At 40.6% G+C, this 19,263-nt stretch overlaps 1 protein-coding gene across 3 annotated transcripts in view; it reads left to right on the top strand.

Moving 5' to 3' along the window:
- Positions 1-19,263, top strand: part of mcf2lb (mcf.2 cell line derived transforming sequence-like b) — a 37,773-nt gene that overhangs the window by 14,961 nt on the left and 3,549 nt on the right. For 2 of the 3 annotated variants that reach the window (XM_013911070.1, XM_013911072.1), the window contains exons 4-31: positions 4,226-4,316; positions 7,585-7,704; positions 7,842-7,958; positions 8,971-9,120; positions 9,243-9,367; positions 9,970-10,084; positions 10,157-10,276; positions 11,351-11,542; positions 11,638-11,829; positions 12,042-12,201; positions 12,872-12,930; positions 13,025-13,110; positions 13,262-13,328; positions 13,416-13,531; positions 13,640-13,709; positions 13,805-13,897; positions 14,259-14,351; positions 14,458-14,583; positions 15,580-15,801; positions 15,896-15,988; positions 16,080-16,158; positions 16,266-16,338; positions 16,489-16,595; positions 16,863-16,955; positions 17,378-17,437; positions 17,961-18,026; positions 18,175-18,252; positions 18,683-18,792. In XM_013911070.1, the coding sequence (XP_013766524.1) occupies positions 4,226-4,316; positions 7,585-7,704; positions 7,842-7,958; positions 8,971-9,120; positions 9,243-9,367; positions 9,970-10,084; positions 10,157-10,276; positions 11,351-11,542; positions 11,638-11,829; positions 12,042-12,201; positions 12,872-12,930; positions 13,025-13,110; positions 13,262-13,328; positions 13,416-13,531; positions 13,640-13,709; positions 13,805-13,897; positions 14,259-14,351; positions 14,458-14,583; positions 15,580-15,801; positions 15,896-15,988; positions 16,080-16,158; positions 16,266-16,338; positions 16,489-16,595; positions 16,863-16,955; positions 17,378-17,437; positions 17,961-18,026; positions 18,175-18,252; positions 18,683-18,792 (3,073 nt within the window). The remainder of the gene's footprint in view (positions 1-4,225; positions 4,317-7,584; positions 7,705-7,841; positions 7,959-8,970; positions 9,121-9,242; positions 9,368-9,969; positions 10,085-10,156; positions 10,277-11,350; positions 11,543-11,637; positions 11,830-12,041; positions 12,202-12,871; positions 12,931-13,024; positions 13,111-13,261; positions 13,329-13,415; positions 13,532-13,639; positions 13,710-13,804; positions 13,898-14,258; positions 14,352-14,457; positions 14,584-15,579; positions 15,802-15,895; positions 15,989-16,079; positions 16,159-16,265; positions 16,339-16,488; positions 16,596-16,862; positions 16,956-17,377; positions 17,438-17,960; positions 18,027-18,174; positions 18,253-18,682; positions 18,793-19,263) is intronic. The other variant, XM_013911071.1, reaches the window with a different exon arrangement.

The following is a 19,263-nucleotide window of genomic DNA, read 5'->3' as shown; positions in this document are numbered from 1 at the left end:
GTTAACAGTGGAGCTTTAATCACTTGAAGTAAATACAGAGTTAGTTGGCCAATGTTTGGCTAACTTTATTTCAGTATGGGCTTAATTTTCCTAACTGGATACAATTTAGGTAATGCACTTACTTGTTGGTCACTCTGTCAAGTGAGTGAGGGTCAGCCACAGGGTGAGATGGTGCTGAGCCAGCCTCAAGCTGTTCTGAATGCACAGACAGATGGCTGGAGATACCTGAGGGACTGACACCACGAATGAGGCACACAGAATCCAGGGACAAATGTCTGTTCTGACCTTGGACAGCTGCTGCTTGTTTGAAATTAATACCACAGGATCGATATTAATTGTAGACATAATTTCTTATGTTGATACTCTCATACATACGTACGTGTGCATGCTTGACTGGCTGGTTGCTGGGATGTGTTGACTACTAAACTAATTTGGGTCTTGTCTTGTGAATGAAGGAATCTAATTAATTGACTCTATTCTTTGCATCCACCAACACTCAGTAAATGAACCCGTAAATGGTTTGTGTATCTTGGGGAATACAGTCAGCAGACAGACTGTGGGGGGAGGGGCATTAAGCTGGTGCACTCTTAAACTGGACATGAAACACTACGTATGAAGGTTAAGACCATGGAGCTCTACTCTTAAAAGAATTGTGATAGATTTAACAGTCTGTGACTGTGAAGTGTTTAAAGCTACAGGCTTTAGCAAATGCATAGCACCATCTTGTGCCAGTACAGAATGTGATGTCACAGGGTTGGTGGGTGGGTTGGTTGCTGCTAATAGACTTAGATTAGTTTATGTAAAATAACTAGTGAAAGAAGCGATAACTCGGTGGAAAGCAAGGAAGCTAAAACTAAAAAGCAGTTTATGGTGGTTACTTTATTTTTACTGTCTTTTTCACTCTCTGCGTCTTTTTCACTAACTGATTCTTTATCGTTGGCTAGCTGCACCGAAACAGGAGAATCCACTTGTTAGCCGTAATGTTAGGATTTGCAGAGTACTTTATAAATAACGACTGCATGGAGGAAATCCAGTTTACAGCATATAACATTTACTACATGCACATCACAACACAAGCATAACTACGTTTTTTTTAACCAAAGCACAACTGGGAATGCCAATCTCCATCAGAAGGTCCGCAGCAAGGTCCAGATATAAATGAGGTCACTTACATTTGGACCTTGTTTTTCCTCACTACTTGTATGAATTTCTAATATGGCACATCCAGTGTCTGCAGTGGTTCCACTACTCTAGGGGACCTACCAATGCTTGCCAAAATGAAAAAATGCCTATATATAACAGCAAATATGATCTTGGATTTAAGCTCATTTTGGGTTTAAACCCAGTAAATAAACACCATGTCCAGCTTTCACTCAAATCTGCTAATATTTCTAAGTAGAACAGCAGTTCTTGTGCCTTATAGAGGGATGGATGAACAGATACGTTGCCATCACATAACTTCATCAGTCCTTCAGCCAGATCTCGTTACACTATGTTGACAGAGACAATTTGAATACAAGTTATTGTTTTGCATCGTGTTAAATAAACCAGTATAAAGCATCAAATAATTATAGTTTGTAATTCTTCAAAAACCATGCAAGGACCTTGAGAACTGGCCTGAGGAAATTGAACTCTCACCTTTAGAATGAGATAATCAGTGAACAGAACATTCTACATTCGTTATATTACTATAGTAAGTACGGAAGTAATTATATATGACTTTTAATGTCTTCCTCATATCACACTTTGCAGACTGATGCCGAAAATAAAATGAAACCTCAGTACTTCCACAGACAGTTTCACTCTAATGTGACCATTCAAATAGTTAAATGTCTAACGTCACATGTGAGAATGTTCAATACTTCAATTTTCTTGAAACAGGAGCTTTACTGACCTCTTGAAATTCCTCATAAAATGTTGTTCACTGTTTTAAATGTCAACTACCACTCATGTGTTCAGCTGCTAGTGAGGGGAGGGGCTCTGTGCCTGCTCTATCCACAACTGGTGGACCCAAAGATCGCACTGTTGGTTTTGGTAATATTTTGATTGAGTATCTAATTTTGTAGTCATTTTTAGTAGCGATTAGCATCCGGATATCAATTTTTGTGACAATACTGATGGAATGCTCCCTCAGACACATTAGCCAGGTGCCTATAAGCAGGTCAGCTATGTTTTGGCAGTAGGTCTCAAAATTGGTGTGATTGGTTTTGTCTGAACATACACAGATTGTGTGATATTTCAACAAAGACACAACTACAATTGTTAGTGTGTACAATCAAATTGTAAGATTTTTGTTGATAACGAAAGACCAAAGAAAGAAAGAGAGGCCCAAATGACTTCTCTGAAATCACACCGTCTCTGATCTAAGTCTATATTAATTTGGTCTTTGCTAGAGAAAATCATTTCAACTTCATAATACATTAAATTAACATGGATACAATCACTGCGAGAAAATCCCCCTTAGAAGTCAGGCGAATGGTCTTGTTTTCATAAGCATAATCCAAATTAAAGTTTATTTTAATTTATTTTGTTTTTTATAGATTCACAAATTAACAATTTGATTGCTTCTTATTTATTATATAACACAGATGCACATTTCTTTGCCCTGTTAAAAGACAAGAGGAGGCCGGAGCTGTACCATGCATGTTATGTGTTGCATATCCACTAAACCAGGAGACTCATCCCATCACTGCAGTGGCTTTGGGCAAAAGCTTTTTCGCAGCTCGACTCACAGCTCGAGGTGCTTCTGTACCCTTTGTCATAAGAAATCCAATTATTAGAAGGACACTCATGGATGCGCAGCCCCCAAAGCACCAGAAAATATCTATGAATATTTAAATGAGTAGTTTTTGCAGTAGTTGGGAAATTGTGTGTTTGCAAAAAAAATTTATAGCTACACAAAAAACTGTACAGCCACTTATTCACATTTACCTTCAAATTTCTGCTAATACTTTACTTTAAAGTTGTGCTACTACTTGATAGGCCAAATGATTAAATTTCCCATCCCCTGGCAGTGGATGTTCAGCATAAACCACCCTCTTATTTTAGGAGTCATAAATGTCTGAAAGGATGAAAAGCTCTTGTCTCACTTTACCTCTGCACATGAGTTGTAAAGCAATGCCTGTGTGAAACTGCAGGGGTGAAAAGTGAGGATGATAGAGGAGGAGAAAAAGGAAAAGATGAAAGGGGAAGGAAGTGTCATGAGTAATGTAATTTAATGTAAATGATACAGTAAGTAACAGCATTAACTAGAGAGGCAGACATGAATAGATTTACTAATACTGCAAGCTTTGGGTGCACACTGTAAATGCTCTTCAGAACCTCACTCACATCTGTTTTGATCCGTTGATTGGCTAATAAAGCTGCCCATTGCTATGCACCCTTGGTTTGGTTGGCTCTTATTCCAGCAGCTCTCAGCTCTCATTGGTTAGCGCACAGATGCAGTGAAGGGGGTGCAGAGTCTGGATCCTGGAATGGTCTTAAACATTTGGCTGCCTCTGCTTCAAACAGCACAACACACTGGGATCTGCCTCCTCTACTGTGTTTTCATTTTGCCTTCATTGTTACACGGACCGCTCTTTTTTTAATTGCTGCCACCTTGTCTCTGTAGTCAATAGTTGCAGAATGAAAGATGTGAAAACAAATACTTGAAGCTTACTGGAATATTTCTGCTTGAAAGGTAATGACGGTGCTTTACCACTACCTGAAACAGGATGCACATGTTTCAGGTAGTGTAGATAGGATTCTGCTGGTAAACTGCACGTGCGGCCGTCAGTAGTTGTTGTCAGTGTTTACCCATCCCCTCCCCATTTCTACTGGGACCACAAAGGAGAGCAGGGGAATGGGGGAAGTGAGGGCTGGGGGCTGGTGGCCAAGAAATCTGGAGGCGCTTCACAGTATCTCCTTTTATTGATGGCGCCAGCTGTCTAAGAAGATAAAGAGCAGCACAACAAAACTGAAATCTGTGAACAGGCACTTGGCTTCACTTCTGTGCCATAGAGGATTTTTTTTCCACCTCTTAAAGCTCTTGTGTTACAAGAATTCCCTTCTTGTCTGTCGTTTGGTTGTAGTACAGGCTGTTTCCATGTAAAAAAAACAAACAAACTGATATGACATCCTCCACATTCACTGTGCTGCTAACTTTCTCACCCTTGAACCATCAAGCTGGTCACAACAGATCTCTGTTTAGTTTGTGCTGAAAACGTTTCCTCCTTGTGTGTTCCAGCTTGTCGTCAACAGGCGTGGGGTTCATCCTGGTGATTGATCGCCGGCAAGACCGATGGGCAGCTGTAAAGGGGACCCTGCTTCGTATTGCAGTAAGTTTGTCTTTGCCTCTGCAGATCTGAGCGTCCACTTGCCTTCTGCATGAGTCTCACTGGGACAGAAACAGATATTTCATCAGCTGTGAGAGTGAGGGGACCGAGGTTTGACAGGAACTGTCCGTACACCATCACCCATGGGAGGATGAAGCTTATTAGGCCTCAGAGAGATGTTGTAACTTCCTCTACTTAACAGCTCCACTACTAATATATGAGAAAGCACAGCCATAAGCTCTCGACCATTACCATCACAGCCAGTGTTTTCACAGCTATGGGGAAAAATAGGCTGAAAATACAGCAGAATGTGTTTGTTTTGTTCACACATTCGTTTAAATCTCTCACTCATCATCTTGGCTTTACATTGATTGATATTTGGGCCTCTATTATAAACAATTGAGTAAATTAGTATAAATGAGTCACTTAAATGCTGCTCACAGTGGCTTAAAGGACTCCTGCACAACCTACTAAGCAAAGTAGCCTTTTGTATGTTTTTCAGCTGCTTCATGATTCATCAGGATAGAGGGAACTTCTGATATAATCTCTTCCATTGCTCATTAATCCTGCTTCTTTTTAGATGGAAAACTGACACTAACAGAATAAGGAGAATGTTATTTTGGAGCATGTTTCATTTGTCCCAGGCTTTACTTGTGTACAGTGAGCCAGAGTGTCTATATGATCATCCATGTTTCAGGCTTTCTGTAGGGAGTTGATGAAGCACTGGCAGCGCTCCATAGTGTATATAGATGGGGGTGGGAATCACCCTCTTACACAATCTCTCAGTATTGTTTAACTGGAGCTAAACCAATGGACTGCTGACAAGCACCATGATTCATATACTAATGAAAGAAGGCCACTTTTCTTTGGCTTAGTAGCTTCTTTATGTAACAAAAATGAGCTACTGTGTTGATCTCCAGTATCATAGAATTGCTCCACTGGAATCAAAAGAATCTCAGGATTTTTCAGACACGGCAGATGACAAAGATGGTGTGTAGGACAGTTTTCCTTAAGGAAATCTACATAGAACAGCATTTTTTGTGTGAAGCAGATCCTCACGTGTCTATTGAAAACACTGAAGGAGGCAGATGTATAAAAAGATGAAATGCCTGAGTGGGAGAGCAAATGATGGCTATTACCACCCACTGTCTCCAGAGATATGGGAGACCCACTCAGTCATTTCAAATTAAATCAAGCTTTATTAATCCCACAAGGCAGACTTTTACAGGTTGACAGGTTGGTAATAAGGGGCCATTCAGTCAGCCCTGTACTAATACTCTGCTTGAAGTGATTCCACCAGGCTGTTAAATACGTGGTGATGAAAAGTGGCGCTATCTGTAGAGTGGAGGTTCTTCCGTCTGTGTGTTGGTCTGTGTCTGTGAGAAAATAAGGCGGCTGAGGAGTGATGCTCTTTGTCTTTTGCTGTGCATGTGCATGTCTATGTAGATGTGTGTACTCGTGCATATGTGGGCTTGTGGGCCTGAATGTGGGTCAGTGTGTTTTTGAGGACAGCTGAGCTGAGTCTTATGAGAGAAAGTGTTTGTAGACTGGTCTTAATTAAGTCTGTCACTACCTAAAGCTTGTCATTTATCAGGCTCCTCCTGAGGCGTGTGTGTGTCAGCCATTGTCAAAGAGCAAGTAGTGCATGACTGCCAGAGACAACAGATCCAAGCAACATGGATGAATGCTTGGAAGCTAAGACTGGATATATAATATAGTGTCAGCTCCCAAAACTGTCTGTAGCCTTTAGCCTATGAGAACTTTAATTTAAAGAAGATAACCTGCTGCACATGAATATATAGTTATATTTCTAAAAATATATATTTTTAATTCCTGCGACTGTTTTAGAAAACACACTGTGTTAGTTGGACTATATTTAGCTAGTGCACTAGGACTCACTGCAGTGCCTTTGTTCAATGTATTCTCTGAAGGTTTAACAATACGTTACATTAAAGTTCCTAACAGCTATTCTGGACTCTTACCAGGAATCGGATATATCAGGCTTTGCTACACACAGGCTCGGATATTAATTTGCATATATATTTCTTAGGATTTTGTTTTTTTGATGGTGATAAAATATAGAATCTTACCAGATTTACCATTTACTCGTTTCAGATTTGTTTCTGCACAAGACTGCCAGATCCATTAATCATAAAATAATTAATAACAGGCCCTTTTTGTGATAACACCTACCACTAACAAACAGAGCCATATGTTCTGCAGATTGCATGATTCATCTCTGCAGATGGTGAATGACCATTTTAACCAGTTATCTTCCTTCTTCCAGCGGGTCAGTAAGGACAAACAATGGATTGATTTATTAATCCCATTAATAATGCTGCTCCCAAGAGGATTTCTTTTATGAACAATGTATTCGCTCTCACTTCTGCTTGGACCAGCATTCCCCAACTCACTCGAGGAGGATGGCCAATCAGACAAACCATCCATTTAGGTCATTAGCTAATTAAAGCTGCATTATCTATTGTATTGCCTGAAGAAGGGAGATCAGCTTGTGCCCTCCATGCTGTCAGTGGGTGTCAATCATGACATTTTAATTAGCTTTTATTGGGTCTGTTGGCTGAGAGTGTGTGGTAGATGGACAGAAAGATACATATGAAAAGGATTTATGTGGATGTTCTGAACACATGAAGCAAAACTGTTTTGCTTAGTGAAATCTGTTTTTGTGCTGAGTATGTTGTTTGAAGCAACTGTCTTTGTTTTCTTTTTGCAAAGAAATAATCAAGTTAATTATAGACATGTCCCCTAGTGTTTATACTGTGCAGCCAAGCTGTGAAAAGGGCTAAAAAAATACTCCTCAGATACAGGGATAAGATGTGAAATAGATGTGTCTAAAAAGGAGATAAATTGATAACTTCCTTGTCACCAAACAACTCAAAACTATGCCAGTTCAGCTTGACAATGTCAACTGAGTAAGGGGAAAACCTGATTGAATGTGCCTGCACACATGTGTGAATATGCCGTCTGCCTCATTATTCATGCAGAAGCATCTCAGAGACATGAAGATTAATGTCCCTGGCATGCGATGGCGCCCTGCACCCTCCACATTTTCTTCATTCTCTGGTAGTCTACTAGCTTCTTCACATCGGTGTTATCACGTGGGAGATGGAAGGAGAGACAAAGGGGGAGAGTAATATATGAGAAGTCTATGCTGTCAGCAGGAAAACAAAAGAAGAAAAAAACAGAACATGTACAACTGAAGTGTGATGACTTGCTTGCCTTACTACATACTCGGTCTCCTTTCCTATGTCAGGGCTCCTTCCCTGGGAACCTCCAGCTGGTTCTGGTTCTGAGGCCCACTACCCTTCTGCAACGCACACTCTCCGACATCCTCTTCAAGTTCAACAAGGATGAGTTCAAGATGAAGGTGCCGGTGCGTGCGCTTTGGGTCTCCTGTGCAAAAACACACTCGTGTCTATTCCATGAGTGACTTGTGTTCTCCTCTCAAATAGGAAAAAAAATGAAGAAGAAATATAGTTGCTCAAAGATGTTGATGTTTGTCTCTCTCAGGTGATTATGTTGAGCTCTATAACTGAGCTGCACTCTTATATTGATCGCACCCAACTGACCCAGGAGCTTGGGGGAACACAGGAGTACTGCCATGAGAAGTGGATCTCTCACCGCACAGTATGTACTGTTCAGTACTATCCATTGATCATAAGACATTTTTAAAAAAAACCTTTTTCTGCATGCCTGTAAGCAAGGGTTAAAGTGGGTTTTGGTAGAAGGGAGAACTCTAATATTCAATGCAGCTGTAAGGATTAGGGGTGAGATCATTTAAAAATAATACTTTAAGATCTAATTTAAACTGAAATGTGTTACCCTTGACATAACCACTTACAATGAACACCACAACCTGCACTGCTTAGTCTATGTGTGCCACAGTGCTGTAAACTAACCACTACAGCCTGCACTAAAATCCCCAGCATTTTCATCCAGCACATATATATGTACCATGTACAGGTCCAACATCTGATGACCAAAAAATAAGCATGGTTACATAAGCTTTAAATTTCCAGTTTATCAGATGCCTTTGAAAATAATTTCTCATCTTCCTCTCCTGTCCTCTTTGTCTTATACCTTTCTCCATCTCTTTGAGGGAACTTGCTATACCGCACACAATTGGCTCGCAGCCACACTGTGGTCCAAACGGTACAGAAATAGTTTGTATTTGCTGATATTTGCTAAACTTTTTGAAGCATTTGAAATTACCTGAAGGTTATAAGTGTTACTCTGTTTATCCATGAACACCTTACTTGTGTTTAACGTGGAAGCTGGCTTGTAAGTTGGCTGCAGCACATGAAAAATTAATTTTTCAGTTCTATTAGATATTAAACTGCTGATAAGATTTGATTACTTATTAGCTAAAAGTGCCAGAACTGGATCCATCCAGTCTACTTTAACCTCCGCCTGTACGGTAAGATCAAAATGTAAAGTGATATTTGCAAATTGAGTACTGACGATATTGTCCTAAAGTATTCTACTTACAGACTGCAATTCGGAACTAGCCAATCCCCTCAAAAGTGCACTTTATGATTTGTTTTACATGTTACAAGAACACAGTGCATTTTATCAGCATCACCTGAGAAAATTTGGCATTTTCTCGATGAAAATCTCTGTTGTGTCTCCCGTGACTCAGGCTATTGAAGGCTTTGCACTGATGGTAAAGAAAACTGCACAGACTCTGCAGTCATTTGGGACTGAGCTGGCAGAAACTGAACTCCCAAATGAAATACAGGCCACAACCATCCTTCTGAGCACACACACCAGCAAGAAAGAAAGAATGAAGGTAATACCTTCAAATATAAAAATGCATTCTTTGAAATTACAAGAGTAATATGATATGCATTAATTGCTTCATTGGTCTGTTCAGATAATGCATGCTTGCCCCATCTGTCTCTGTATTTCTAGGAGGATTTACTGGTGGCTCTGGGTCAGGGCAGCAGGCTGTTGGAGAGCATCAATGAGCCTGTAGTGCGAGACCCCGACCACAACATGAACCAGGATGAACTGGAGAATCTGGCTACAGTTCAAAGGTTGGAACCAGTTACGCCAGTGGCACAGCTGCGGGACGGTGACTGAAAGCTAAAAAAACTTCCAGTCATGGCACATTAGGAGATATTAGAGGAGCACTTTTTTCTTTGTTGATTGAGACAGAACTTTTAACTTTTTGTGGGATGAATATTTGTTTGAAATTCATAAATAATGATTCCCTAGATTTTTTCGGACATGCTTTGAACTAAGTTAAAATTAAGAGCTAAGCATATCAGGCCAGCACTGAATTATAAAGGCATTTCACATCCTGATGTATTTACGTAACAAAAATTAAAGCCTTTTTTTAAAATGCAAGATATTTTTTCCTGGCCTGTTTCATCTCTTTTCGCTATTTTAGGAATATTGTTTCAAGTCAGCATGCTTTGAGGTCACACGGTATTTTAAGGCACATTGAGAGAACCGATCTCCACAATACTCATAATAGTTATTGCCACTAAATAGCATAAAAACATGCAAACACAATAAACCAAGAGGATCTGAACACCCCAGTCAGCATTCTCTGCTTCATTAATTTTCCCCCTACGGCTTTAGCTCAATTTAATGCTGGCTCTTTCCTCTCCGTCTTTCTCGCCTTGCCTGGCAGATTGCTGTCTCAGCTGGACGAGACAGAACGAGCTTTTGATGAGTTCTGGGTGAGACATCAAACCAAACTAGAGCAGTGTCTTCAACTGCGCCACTTTGAGCATAACTACCGAGAGGTGAGCAGGACTTTTTTTATATATTGAAATCCCGCATACTGGATCTCTTCAAAACTTGTGTTTCTGGTGCAGGTGAGGGCTCTGCTGGATCAGGTGTCTGAGAAACTTTCAACCTTCTCTGAGGTTGGGATCAGTCCAGCCCATGCTGACCACATCTTCATTGAGCTCACGACCTACGAGGAGAAAGTCTGTGTAAGTCACACCTGAATCATCACAATTAAAGCTTTGTGTAATCATGACCCAAACAGCTGAATAAGATGCTTTATAATATGGATGGGGGTGGAGGGGAGGTGTTCTGCTTTCTTTTTTGTCATTTCGAAATTACATTACACTCCAAAAACAAATCACCGGCTGTGTTTTAGCAGATGATTGAAATTAAATGATATTTAAATAAACTTTCATGTAAGAAAATTTAAAAACCGCGATGTGCTTCATTTTGTTCAAAATTACTAATTTGTTTGCGATTTTATGTAGTAAGGTTGATAGAACAGATAATAGTGATCATCATCATGAAATGTGATTAAACATCTTTATATTTCATATTCATGTGTAAAATGTCTAAAGTGCAGCAATTTTCTCAAGTTTTCTTATTTCATAATGTGCTTTTATCTAATAAAGTACTGCACAGAGGACGCAGGGCTCACTGAAAAAGTCCAACTTAAGGACATCAAACTAGATGAGTTTCTCCCAAACTGTGAGAATAATTAAAGTCCATAAAGATAATAAGGAAAACCAAAGCTTAAGGAAGGTTAGCAAGGAGCAAGGGAACTCAGATGACATCAAGGGTGGGAAAAGAACAAGGTTGTGTCTAAAAATACAACAATCTACACACAAAATTAAACAAATTTAAAGTAAAAGCGTAAGTAATTCAAATAGAAACATGCTATGCACTGACCAACAGAGAACGACATACTAAGCAAGAAAGACCTAAATAAAAAAGTAGTGCAATCAGCTTTAAATCAAGAACCAAAACTACATCAGCAGCTTCATCTGGACAAAATCCCATTACACTCTGCAGGAACTCTTAAATATGAGCTTTTAGGCTTATATTTCCTAAAATTCGTGTCACAGCTGCACAGTGCATTCAAAGCACAATACCTGTGTGCACAACAACCCCATATATCTCTGACTCACTCAGTGTCTATAACCAACTGGACCTCTCAGGTCATCTCAGTGTGCTTTCAATAACTGTGGTCCTGTTCTTTGGAACAAACTGTCCGCTGAGCTGAGGTCAGAACTGAACTGTTGCACTACACTGGTCCTCAGGAGGTTCTGGTCAGAACTGCAGCCTTGTCCCAGGAGGGTGATGAACTGATCCAGAAGTCCCACTACGCTGAGGACTCCATTCAGCCCAAATGCAGTGAGCTTAGAACAATCAGTGAAACTGTGAACAACAATCTGAGAGCCAAGAAGGACCATCTCCTCAAAGCCAGGGAGCTACACCACCGGCTGGAGCGGGTGAGAAGACAACTGCATACATGCCCCCATTAGTCCTTTTGTCTTGTGTTGTTTCTGGTTTTTCCACTTTCATCCTCCTCTGCTCTCCTCTGCAGGCATCAAAGTGGGTTGATGATGGCATATACCTGCTGGCTTCTCAGCCGGTTGATAAATGTCAGTCACATGAGGGCGCAGAGTTGGCCCTGCAGGAGCTGGAACGTTACCTGGATAATGCAGGCGAGAATCAGCTGACAGACCTCAGCACCATCTGGAAAGACTACGAGGCCGTGCTGAACCAGCAGTTTAGGGTAAGAGGACTGACATGAGAGGAGAACACACGTGTTGCATTCAAACGTCACATCGCTGAGGTTTTCGCCAACAAAAATGACCACATTAGTGCTAATGTTTAACATTGCATAATATCTCATCTCAGATTATTGTGTTACGACTTTACTGATGTTGGCATACGTCAATAACACATTTAATGGTGAAACTTTTCCGGTGGCTTCCTGTGCATCAGGACCAAGTGGAGAAAGTTTTCCAGAAGCAGGCGTCCATGCAGGAGATGTTTGACAAGAGGAGAGTCAGCCTCAAGAAGCTAGCAGCTAAACAAACCAGGCCTGTGCAGCCAGTAGCCCCGAGACCCGAAGCCTTCATCAAATCCCCTCTCAGCTCACCTGGTCAGTCTTCACACGGCCGTACATTACACTCGTCATGCAGTGCAGAGCCTTTTCAGACTTTCTCAGGTTTTTGTGCTCTTCAGTCTTAGCATTACTTGAAGCCTGTTGATGCTGTGTCTAGCTCTTATGTGTGCATTACCTGAGACCATGCATTAACAGTCCATTTTCCACTGTTCAAACACAATAAGGATACATAACTTATTGCAGAACAACCTTGTAGAAGGAAATAAAAAAATCTTATATTTTTAGCTTAAAATCACTATTTTCAGGACAAAAAAAATGTATACATTTTCTTTATTTATCCTGCATCCTACACATTTACATACAAGGGCCTTTACACACTCTCCAGTTAATTTATAGTTTTTCACAGCTATTCTATTAGTCAGTATATTGAAGCATTGACAGTAATAGAAACCACATAACCTCTTTGTATTAATTGTACAAAATTGCCACACAATGTGTAATAAACACGTTGCAAAAAGGATGTTTCAAGCTGCAAGCATTACTGAGCTGAAACCAGCTTCTTACAATAAAGTATTTGGAAACCTTGAATGCAGCTTTTCTAATATTATGCCACATTCCTCATGACCAGCTAAAACGATCAAAGTTATTAATAGTTATTACATAGTTTAATAAATTGAAAATCATCCCTGTATTTTCACATCCCCAGCACACAGAGCAAAGCTGGAGAAGAAATGCTCAGAGACCGACTCCGGCAACTGTGAAAAAGTGAGACTCAAGATTCTGTTTGTAAACTGTTGTACAAGTGTTTTCTGAAGACTTTGGAGTCTGTTCCATATCCAATGTTCCCCCCTTTTTTTAGGGAAATGGCCAACTGAAGAACGAATACAGTAGCAGCAGACATACCTCTCTGTCAGAGGAGGAGGAGAACCTGGCAGTGCTCAGGCGGTGAGGGATCAACACTAACTCTTTCATCTGTAATCAAATTACACAGCAGATGGGCTGTGTGAAAAGGGTTATCTGGGGATCTAAAGCTCCGTGCAGCTATCTGAGTACACCAAACCCCTTACTTGATCTCTCTGCCTTTGCCTTTCTGCAGACATGTTATGAACGAGCTGCTGGAAACTGAGAGGGCTTACGTGGAGGAGCTGCTCTGTGTCTTACAGGTGTAGAATCGCTCCACAGAAGGTTTCCTGCGCTGTGTTTTTCCTGCTCTGGGTATTTCATATTGTGCTTTTGTTGGTTTGTTTCAGGGATACGCCTCTGAGATGGATAATCCAGCAATGTCTCACCTTATCCCTGCGCCTTTGCAGAACAAAAAGGAGGTTTTGTTTGGCAACATGCCGGAAATTTACCACTTTCACAAAAGGTAACGGAGCGCCATCTGGTGGTCACTGATCATATCTGTGCTGTGTTGGACATCAAGGCCAATAAACACATTCAAAATCTTTTTCTTTTTTTTTTTTTGTTTTACCAGAACTTTTCTGAGGGAGTTGGAGCAGTACACAGACTGCCCAGAGTTGGTTGGTAGATGCTTCTTAGAGAGGGTGAGTAAAGGGTGAGATAGCCGAGAGGCACACAACTAATTTTACTGAAGGAAGGGACTGTGCTGTACAAATCTTTTTCATTGCTTTCCCCTCAGATGACAGACCTGCAGATCTATGAGAAGTACTGTCACAACAAACCTCGCTCTGAGAGCCTGTGGAGGCAGTGCTCAGACTGCGCCTTCTTCCAGGTGAACAAATCAGCCGTCAGCACATTCGTGTTAGCCTAACCCATTTAACATTTCATTGCTTGGGGAAATAACAACTTCCCAAAAAATATTTAAAAAAAATCATTTGTGTAAATACTTTTTTGGAAACAACTTAAATTCAGTTGCCTAGTTACCAAAAATTGCAAACTGATTTTTCCAGCGTCTAGTGGGAAATTAAAAGCTATAATATTTGATAAACACAGCATTATATAACAACTCAAGTTACCAAGTTAAACACATTTTTCAGTGAGATACAGTAGCTCAAAAGAGATTTACGCTCAGGTGGGCAGAGTAAAAAGGTGTTAATGTTTTATTTGACATCATTTTCTTTTTATCACATCAGGAATGCCAGAAAAAGCTGGAGCATAAACTGGGTTTAGATTCATATCTCCTGAAGCCGGTTCAGAGGATTACCAAGTACCAGCTGCTACTGAAGGTGTGAATCTATCTGTTGGCCACAAATCAAACAGACTCTACAACAGTTTTTTTTCCGTTTTCGTGTGGTTGCTATGAGCTGCTTCTTCGGTTTTTTCTAACTTCAGGAAATGCTGAAGTACAGTAAGGGCTGTGAAGGGGCTGACGACCTGCAGGATGCGCTGACCTCCATCGTGGGGATCCTCAAGGCTGTCAATGACTCCATGCACCTTATCGCCATTACAGGATTTGAGGTGAGACATTAAACAGGCGCAGAGTTTATCAGTCACCTAACAGATGCTTGGCATCCACTACATGGACTCTCAGAGCCACCATAACCTACAGTTTATAGTTAAATATCTAGAAGGGAAGAAATTTCACAAACTGGCCTGCTGCAAAGGTGCCCAAATATCTGTGAAGGTAGACTGAGACTGCATGGCTAGGTGCTAAATTTTATAGGCTACACCTGTGGCAATGGGACTGTTAACACCTGAATTCAAGGAATAACAGTTGCCAGCCAATACTTTAGTGTATGTCACTGACATGTCATGGACGTCAGATAGGTTATGAGGTGAAATTGTTCTTTTAAATGATATAATAGAGCTTTTTACAATCCATGAAGCAAAACTGAAAGCTCTTTTTTTAAAATCAAAATGTAAAATCAGTTCAAACAAAGACTCGAGAAAGAAAGTCTACATATTTTGTGATATTTAAAACATTAAAGAACTGCACTGCAACAACATATCTGTGGCCCAGATATGCAAATCTGTAACACTCAAAAATAATGTGCAAACTGTGAAAACTGTTGGGAGAAAAGAGCTGACATGATCCTTCGACTTCCTTGATGTCAAAGGATCAAGTGTTAACAGATCATTTGAGATATAAAGGTCCAGAAAGGTGAAACTCCTTTTGAATTCCACTGTTACTTTCATCTAGCAGATGGAAACAAGATAAGTGACGTGAGAGCTTTGAAATTAGGATAAATTAGACAAGTGTTCTGCTCTTGCGCCTGTTAAAACTTGGCAGCCACTTACAAGTGTATATATAAATTATTTAGAAAGATATATTTGTCATAATCGTGACACTTCAGATAACTCCGGCATACAGCACAAAAGAGAGCTACATTTGGCATAAAGACTGAGGTGTGTGAAAGTCAAACTTGGGCATCTGTAAACTATTTTAGAGCATATCCAGCGTGTTTTTGTTTTTAAATTAAAGTATCTCTTCCCTTTAACCCATTCATTTCTCAGGGTAATCTGAGTGAGCTGGGTAAACTGCTTATGCAAGGGTCATTCAGTGTGTGGACCGAGCACAAGAAAGGCCATGCCAAGGTTAAGGATCTGGCCCGTTTCAAGCCCATGCAGAGACACCTCTTCCTCCACGAGAAGGCCCTGCTCTTCTGCAAGAGGAGAGAGGAGAACGGGGAAGGTTATGAGAAAGCTCCTTCATACAGCTTCAAGCAGTCCTTGAATGTGAGCCCATCTAAGGTTGCAAATTGCATTTGATTCTTTTTTTTACTGATGTGGTAACAAAGATGCATATTTCTCTTCACTGTTTATTGAACAGATGAGAGCCGTGGGCATCACTGAGAATGCAAAAGGAGACAACAAAAAGTTTGAAATTTGGTGCAACTCCAGAGAAGAAGTCTATATTGTTCAGGTAAATAAACAAAGACTAATAAAGAACAACTACTGAGCAAATACTCTGATAATGGTTAGATTTTGAGGGGTGTACATCCTTTTTGTCTCAGGCACCAACGGCTGAGGTCAAAACCACTTGGGTAAATGAGATCAGGAAGGTCCTGACGACCCAGCTGGAGGAATGCAGAGGTACATTCATGTATTATGAAAACCATTATGAAAGTTTTTCTATAACTTATGCCTTAGCTGAAGTGATGTTCCAGCATCGCTGTTTTTCTCTCATTTGTGTCATTCAGAAGCAAGCCAGCAGAGGGCACCAGATCAGGCCACCCATGCTCCACCTGTTCCCACTGGAACCGTAAGTCTCAGGTAAGTCCGAACTCCCCACCTCATTTACTTTCTCTCACTGGTGTTACGAACATTTTCCATGTGATTGCCCTTTGTAAACTTTTAATAATCTGGGCCAGTTCTTTCAGAAATTGTTGAAGCTTCTCATGTTGCTCTCTTCTCCACTTGCAGCCCATTCAAGACAGGCCAGAAGAGCATTAAAAAGGGAGAAGAGAAGAAAGCTGAGTCCTGCAGTCCTGATGTCAATTCCTCCTCTTCTGTAAAGGCTGCAGGGAAAGGTGAGTGAAGAGCGCACGAGGGATACCCGCCTTGTTTCTTGTTAAATTTTAACTGTAACATTTGCAATGCATGTGTTGCATCAACTCTGTTTTACCCTACCTCTGTGCTTTCCCACTTCTTATGATTGATTCGTGTCTTAACTTCTCATTTCCCAGTGAATCAAGTTCCATTTTCCCTCCGTATTGATTCCCTCTTAACCCAACTTACCTTCTTCCTTAATTCTTTTTGTCCGTCTGTCTTGTCTCCTTGCTTTCCGTCTGAGTCAGATGAGGGTGTGACAAGCCCGACCTCAGACAGAGCTGCTGTGGCTAAAAAGCGCTTTACTTTACAGGGCTTCAGTAACCTCAAAGCTCAGAAAGGTAACTGCAAGCCAGAGATTTTCCATTATCCACCTGATATGTCATCTTCTGCATCTGTGAAACAAAAAAAGGATTTTTCCATTTAGTGTGACGCAATACATTTTTGTTTAATCATCTTAAGACACTAATATTACATCAGTTAGAAGCTGGATCACTCTCATGTCTTTAGGACAAGAAATAATCAGGCTCAAGTGAGTTTGCAGGAAGTTATTGCTATAAATCATCATAGATCATATACAATTATGTTTTTAACCTATTTCCTGACTTTGTCACAACTTCTGGGTAAAGCTAACTTCTGACAGCACTCTTTTCACTTTTACCACAAAGACATGAGTGTGTGACTGTTGCTCAGTCTGGAGAAAGTATCTGGGGGATTTTATTAAAGCCTTTTAGTCAGAAATGCTGCATGCTTCCCTCCACAGAGCCCTCAAGTACTGATGACAAAAGTTTTACATTACCCATGACAGTCTTCCCATCATCAGGTATCGCACAGCTCTAGACCCCAGTTTTATTTCATCCAGTGTAATGGCATTTGCACAGGTGACATTTTGACTTTGTTAAGAAAAGCATGTGAATCTGAGCAGGTGTTGAAAGTTGTGTCAGGGTAAACAGAATAAATCAGCATGCAGAATATCAGAACCACAGAAGTGCAAAAACCTTACACCTGCATACTGTAACATGTCAAAATGTCTCCCGTGAGCGGCCTCTGTGTTGCTGAAGCACTTTTTCTATGGCAGCAGCTTCTATTCTGAAATCTTGCAGAGTTCAGCTACTTTTTGCAGGTGCTGTTTTAGTTAGAGTTACTTTTCTACCTCTGTATTAGTTGACTTTTGTTTGTTTTATTAGTCTGAGCTGAGAAAGTGCTGTTTTCTATGCCTCCTTTATACCTTTCCTTCATTCCTTTCATGAAAATAGGCCTGTTGAATATTACTTTTTGATAATTATGTCTTTCTTGATTTAACTTTCAACCTCATCTCTTCTTCTTTTTACTTTTTTTCCCCCCAGGATCTCCCACCAGCCCAGATCACAAGACGAAACGCCAGAGTGATCCCACACCATTTGGCTTTAAAGGTAATGTTCAGCCACTGCATAGCCTCCTTGCTGGGTTAGTTGTTTTCCATAATGCTTGAATACATCCAAGGTCTTACACAGGTTTGGTTGGCTGCAGCTACAGCAGGAAAAGTGACTAGCTGTGTTTCCATTGCCTCCTGTCCCTCAGATGCAGGTCCTCCAGCCCTCCACCTGACCAGAGCCAGGTGGTTCAGCACCTCTAGTCTCTTACAGACAAAGTGGAGAGGTATATTGGCACTAACCTGCCACAGCTGGCTGTGTCAGGGTGTTTCACTGCTATGAACCTTTTAAAGGCAGCGCGTTTGTCTTTTCCACATCCCCTTCAAGCGCAGAGAAAATCATAGAATACCCTCTGACACAGAGGCATGTTTGCCTGCCCACTTTATACCTCTGTTTGAAGAAAGTTTAAAATATGAAGTTGCATGCCAGTCTCCACCATCTTGGAGTTTTTCTGTAGTGCATAGTTGTGGATCTGATTGTGTAATCTGGGATTCCTGATTTTAGCCACTTTTGTTCTAACAATGGGGACCTTATCGTGGTTCTTCCATACTCATCACTCTCCCTTCAGGTCACGTACATGTTTGACAGTAGCTGAGGCTGAATGTTGCTGCAAACTAAGCACCCGTTTTGTTTTGTTTTTTGCCTCTTCTGTTCAGGCTGGAATAAAGCCTCCCTGTCACTCGATGCCTCAGGGGAACATGATGGCTACTCCAGCGCTGAAGATCCTCTTAACTCTGACCCAGAAGACGAAAATGGCAAGAAGCTGGTGAGTCACTGTGTATGACTAACAGATAGCAGGCTTGTAATCACAGTGTTGGTGCTATGGTATCCAGTATTTATATCTAAGGTTACATTCAAAGTTTTCAGACATTTGATATCATTGTTGGTACCATAACACTGCCAGCAGAAATAGAATACACTTTTATGTCAGTGTTGCTCATAGCTTCAGACAACAGTGATGGAACGATTCCCAGTATTCGTGCTATACAGGGAGTGCAGAATTATTAGGCAAGTTGTATTTTTGAGGAATAATTTTATTATTGAACAACAACCATGTTCTCAATGAATCCAGAAAACTCATTAATATCAAAGCTGAATGTTTCTGGAAGTAGTTTTTAGTTTTAGCTATTTTAGGGGGATATCTATGTGTGCAGGTGACTATTACTGTGCATAATTATTAGGCAACTTAACAAAAAACAAATATATACCCATTTCAATGATTTATTTTTACCAGTGA

This window comes from Pundamilia nyererei, unplaced genomic scaffold (genome assembly GCF_000239375.1).
Source record: "Pundamilia nyererei isolate P.nyererei 1_Seehausen unplaced genomic scaffold, PunNye1.0 scaffold00055, whole genome shotgun sequence".
Classification (NCBI taxonomy): domain Eukaryota; kingdom Metazoa; phylum Chordata; class Actinopteri; order Cichliformes; family Cichlidae; genus Pundamilia; species Pundamilia nyererei.
The sequence above is the reverse complement of the archived record's forward strand: the minus strand, read 5'-3'. Positions and strand labels throughout refer to the sequence as shown.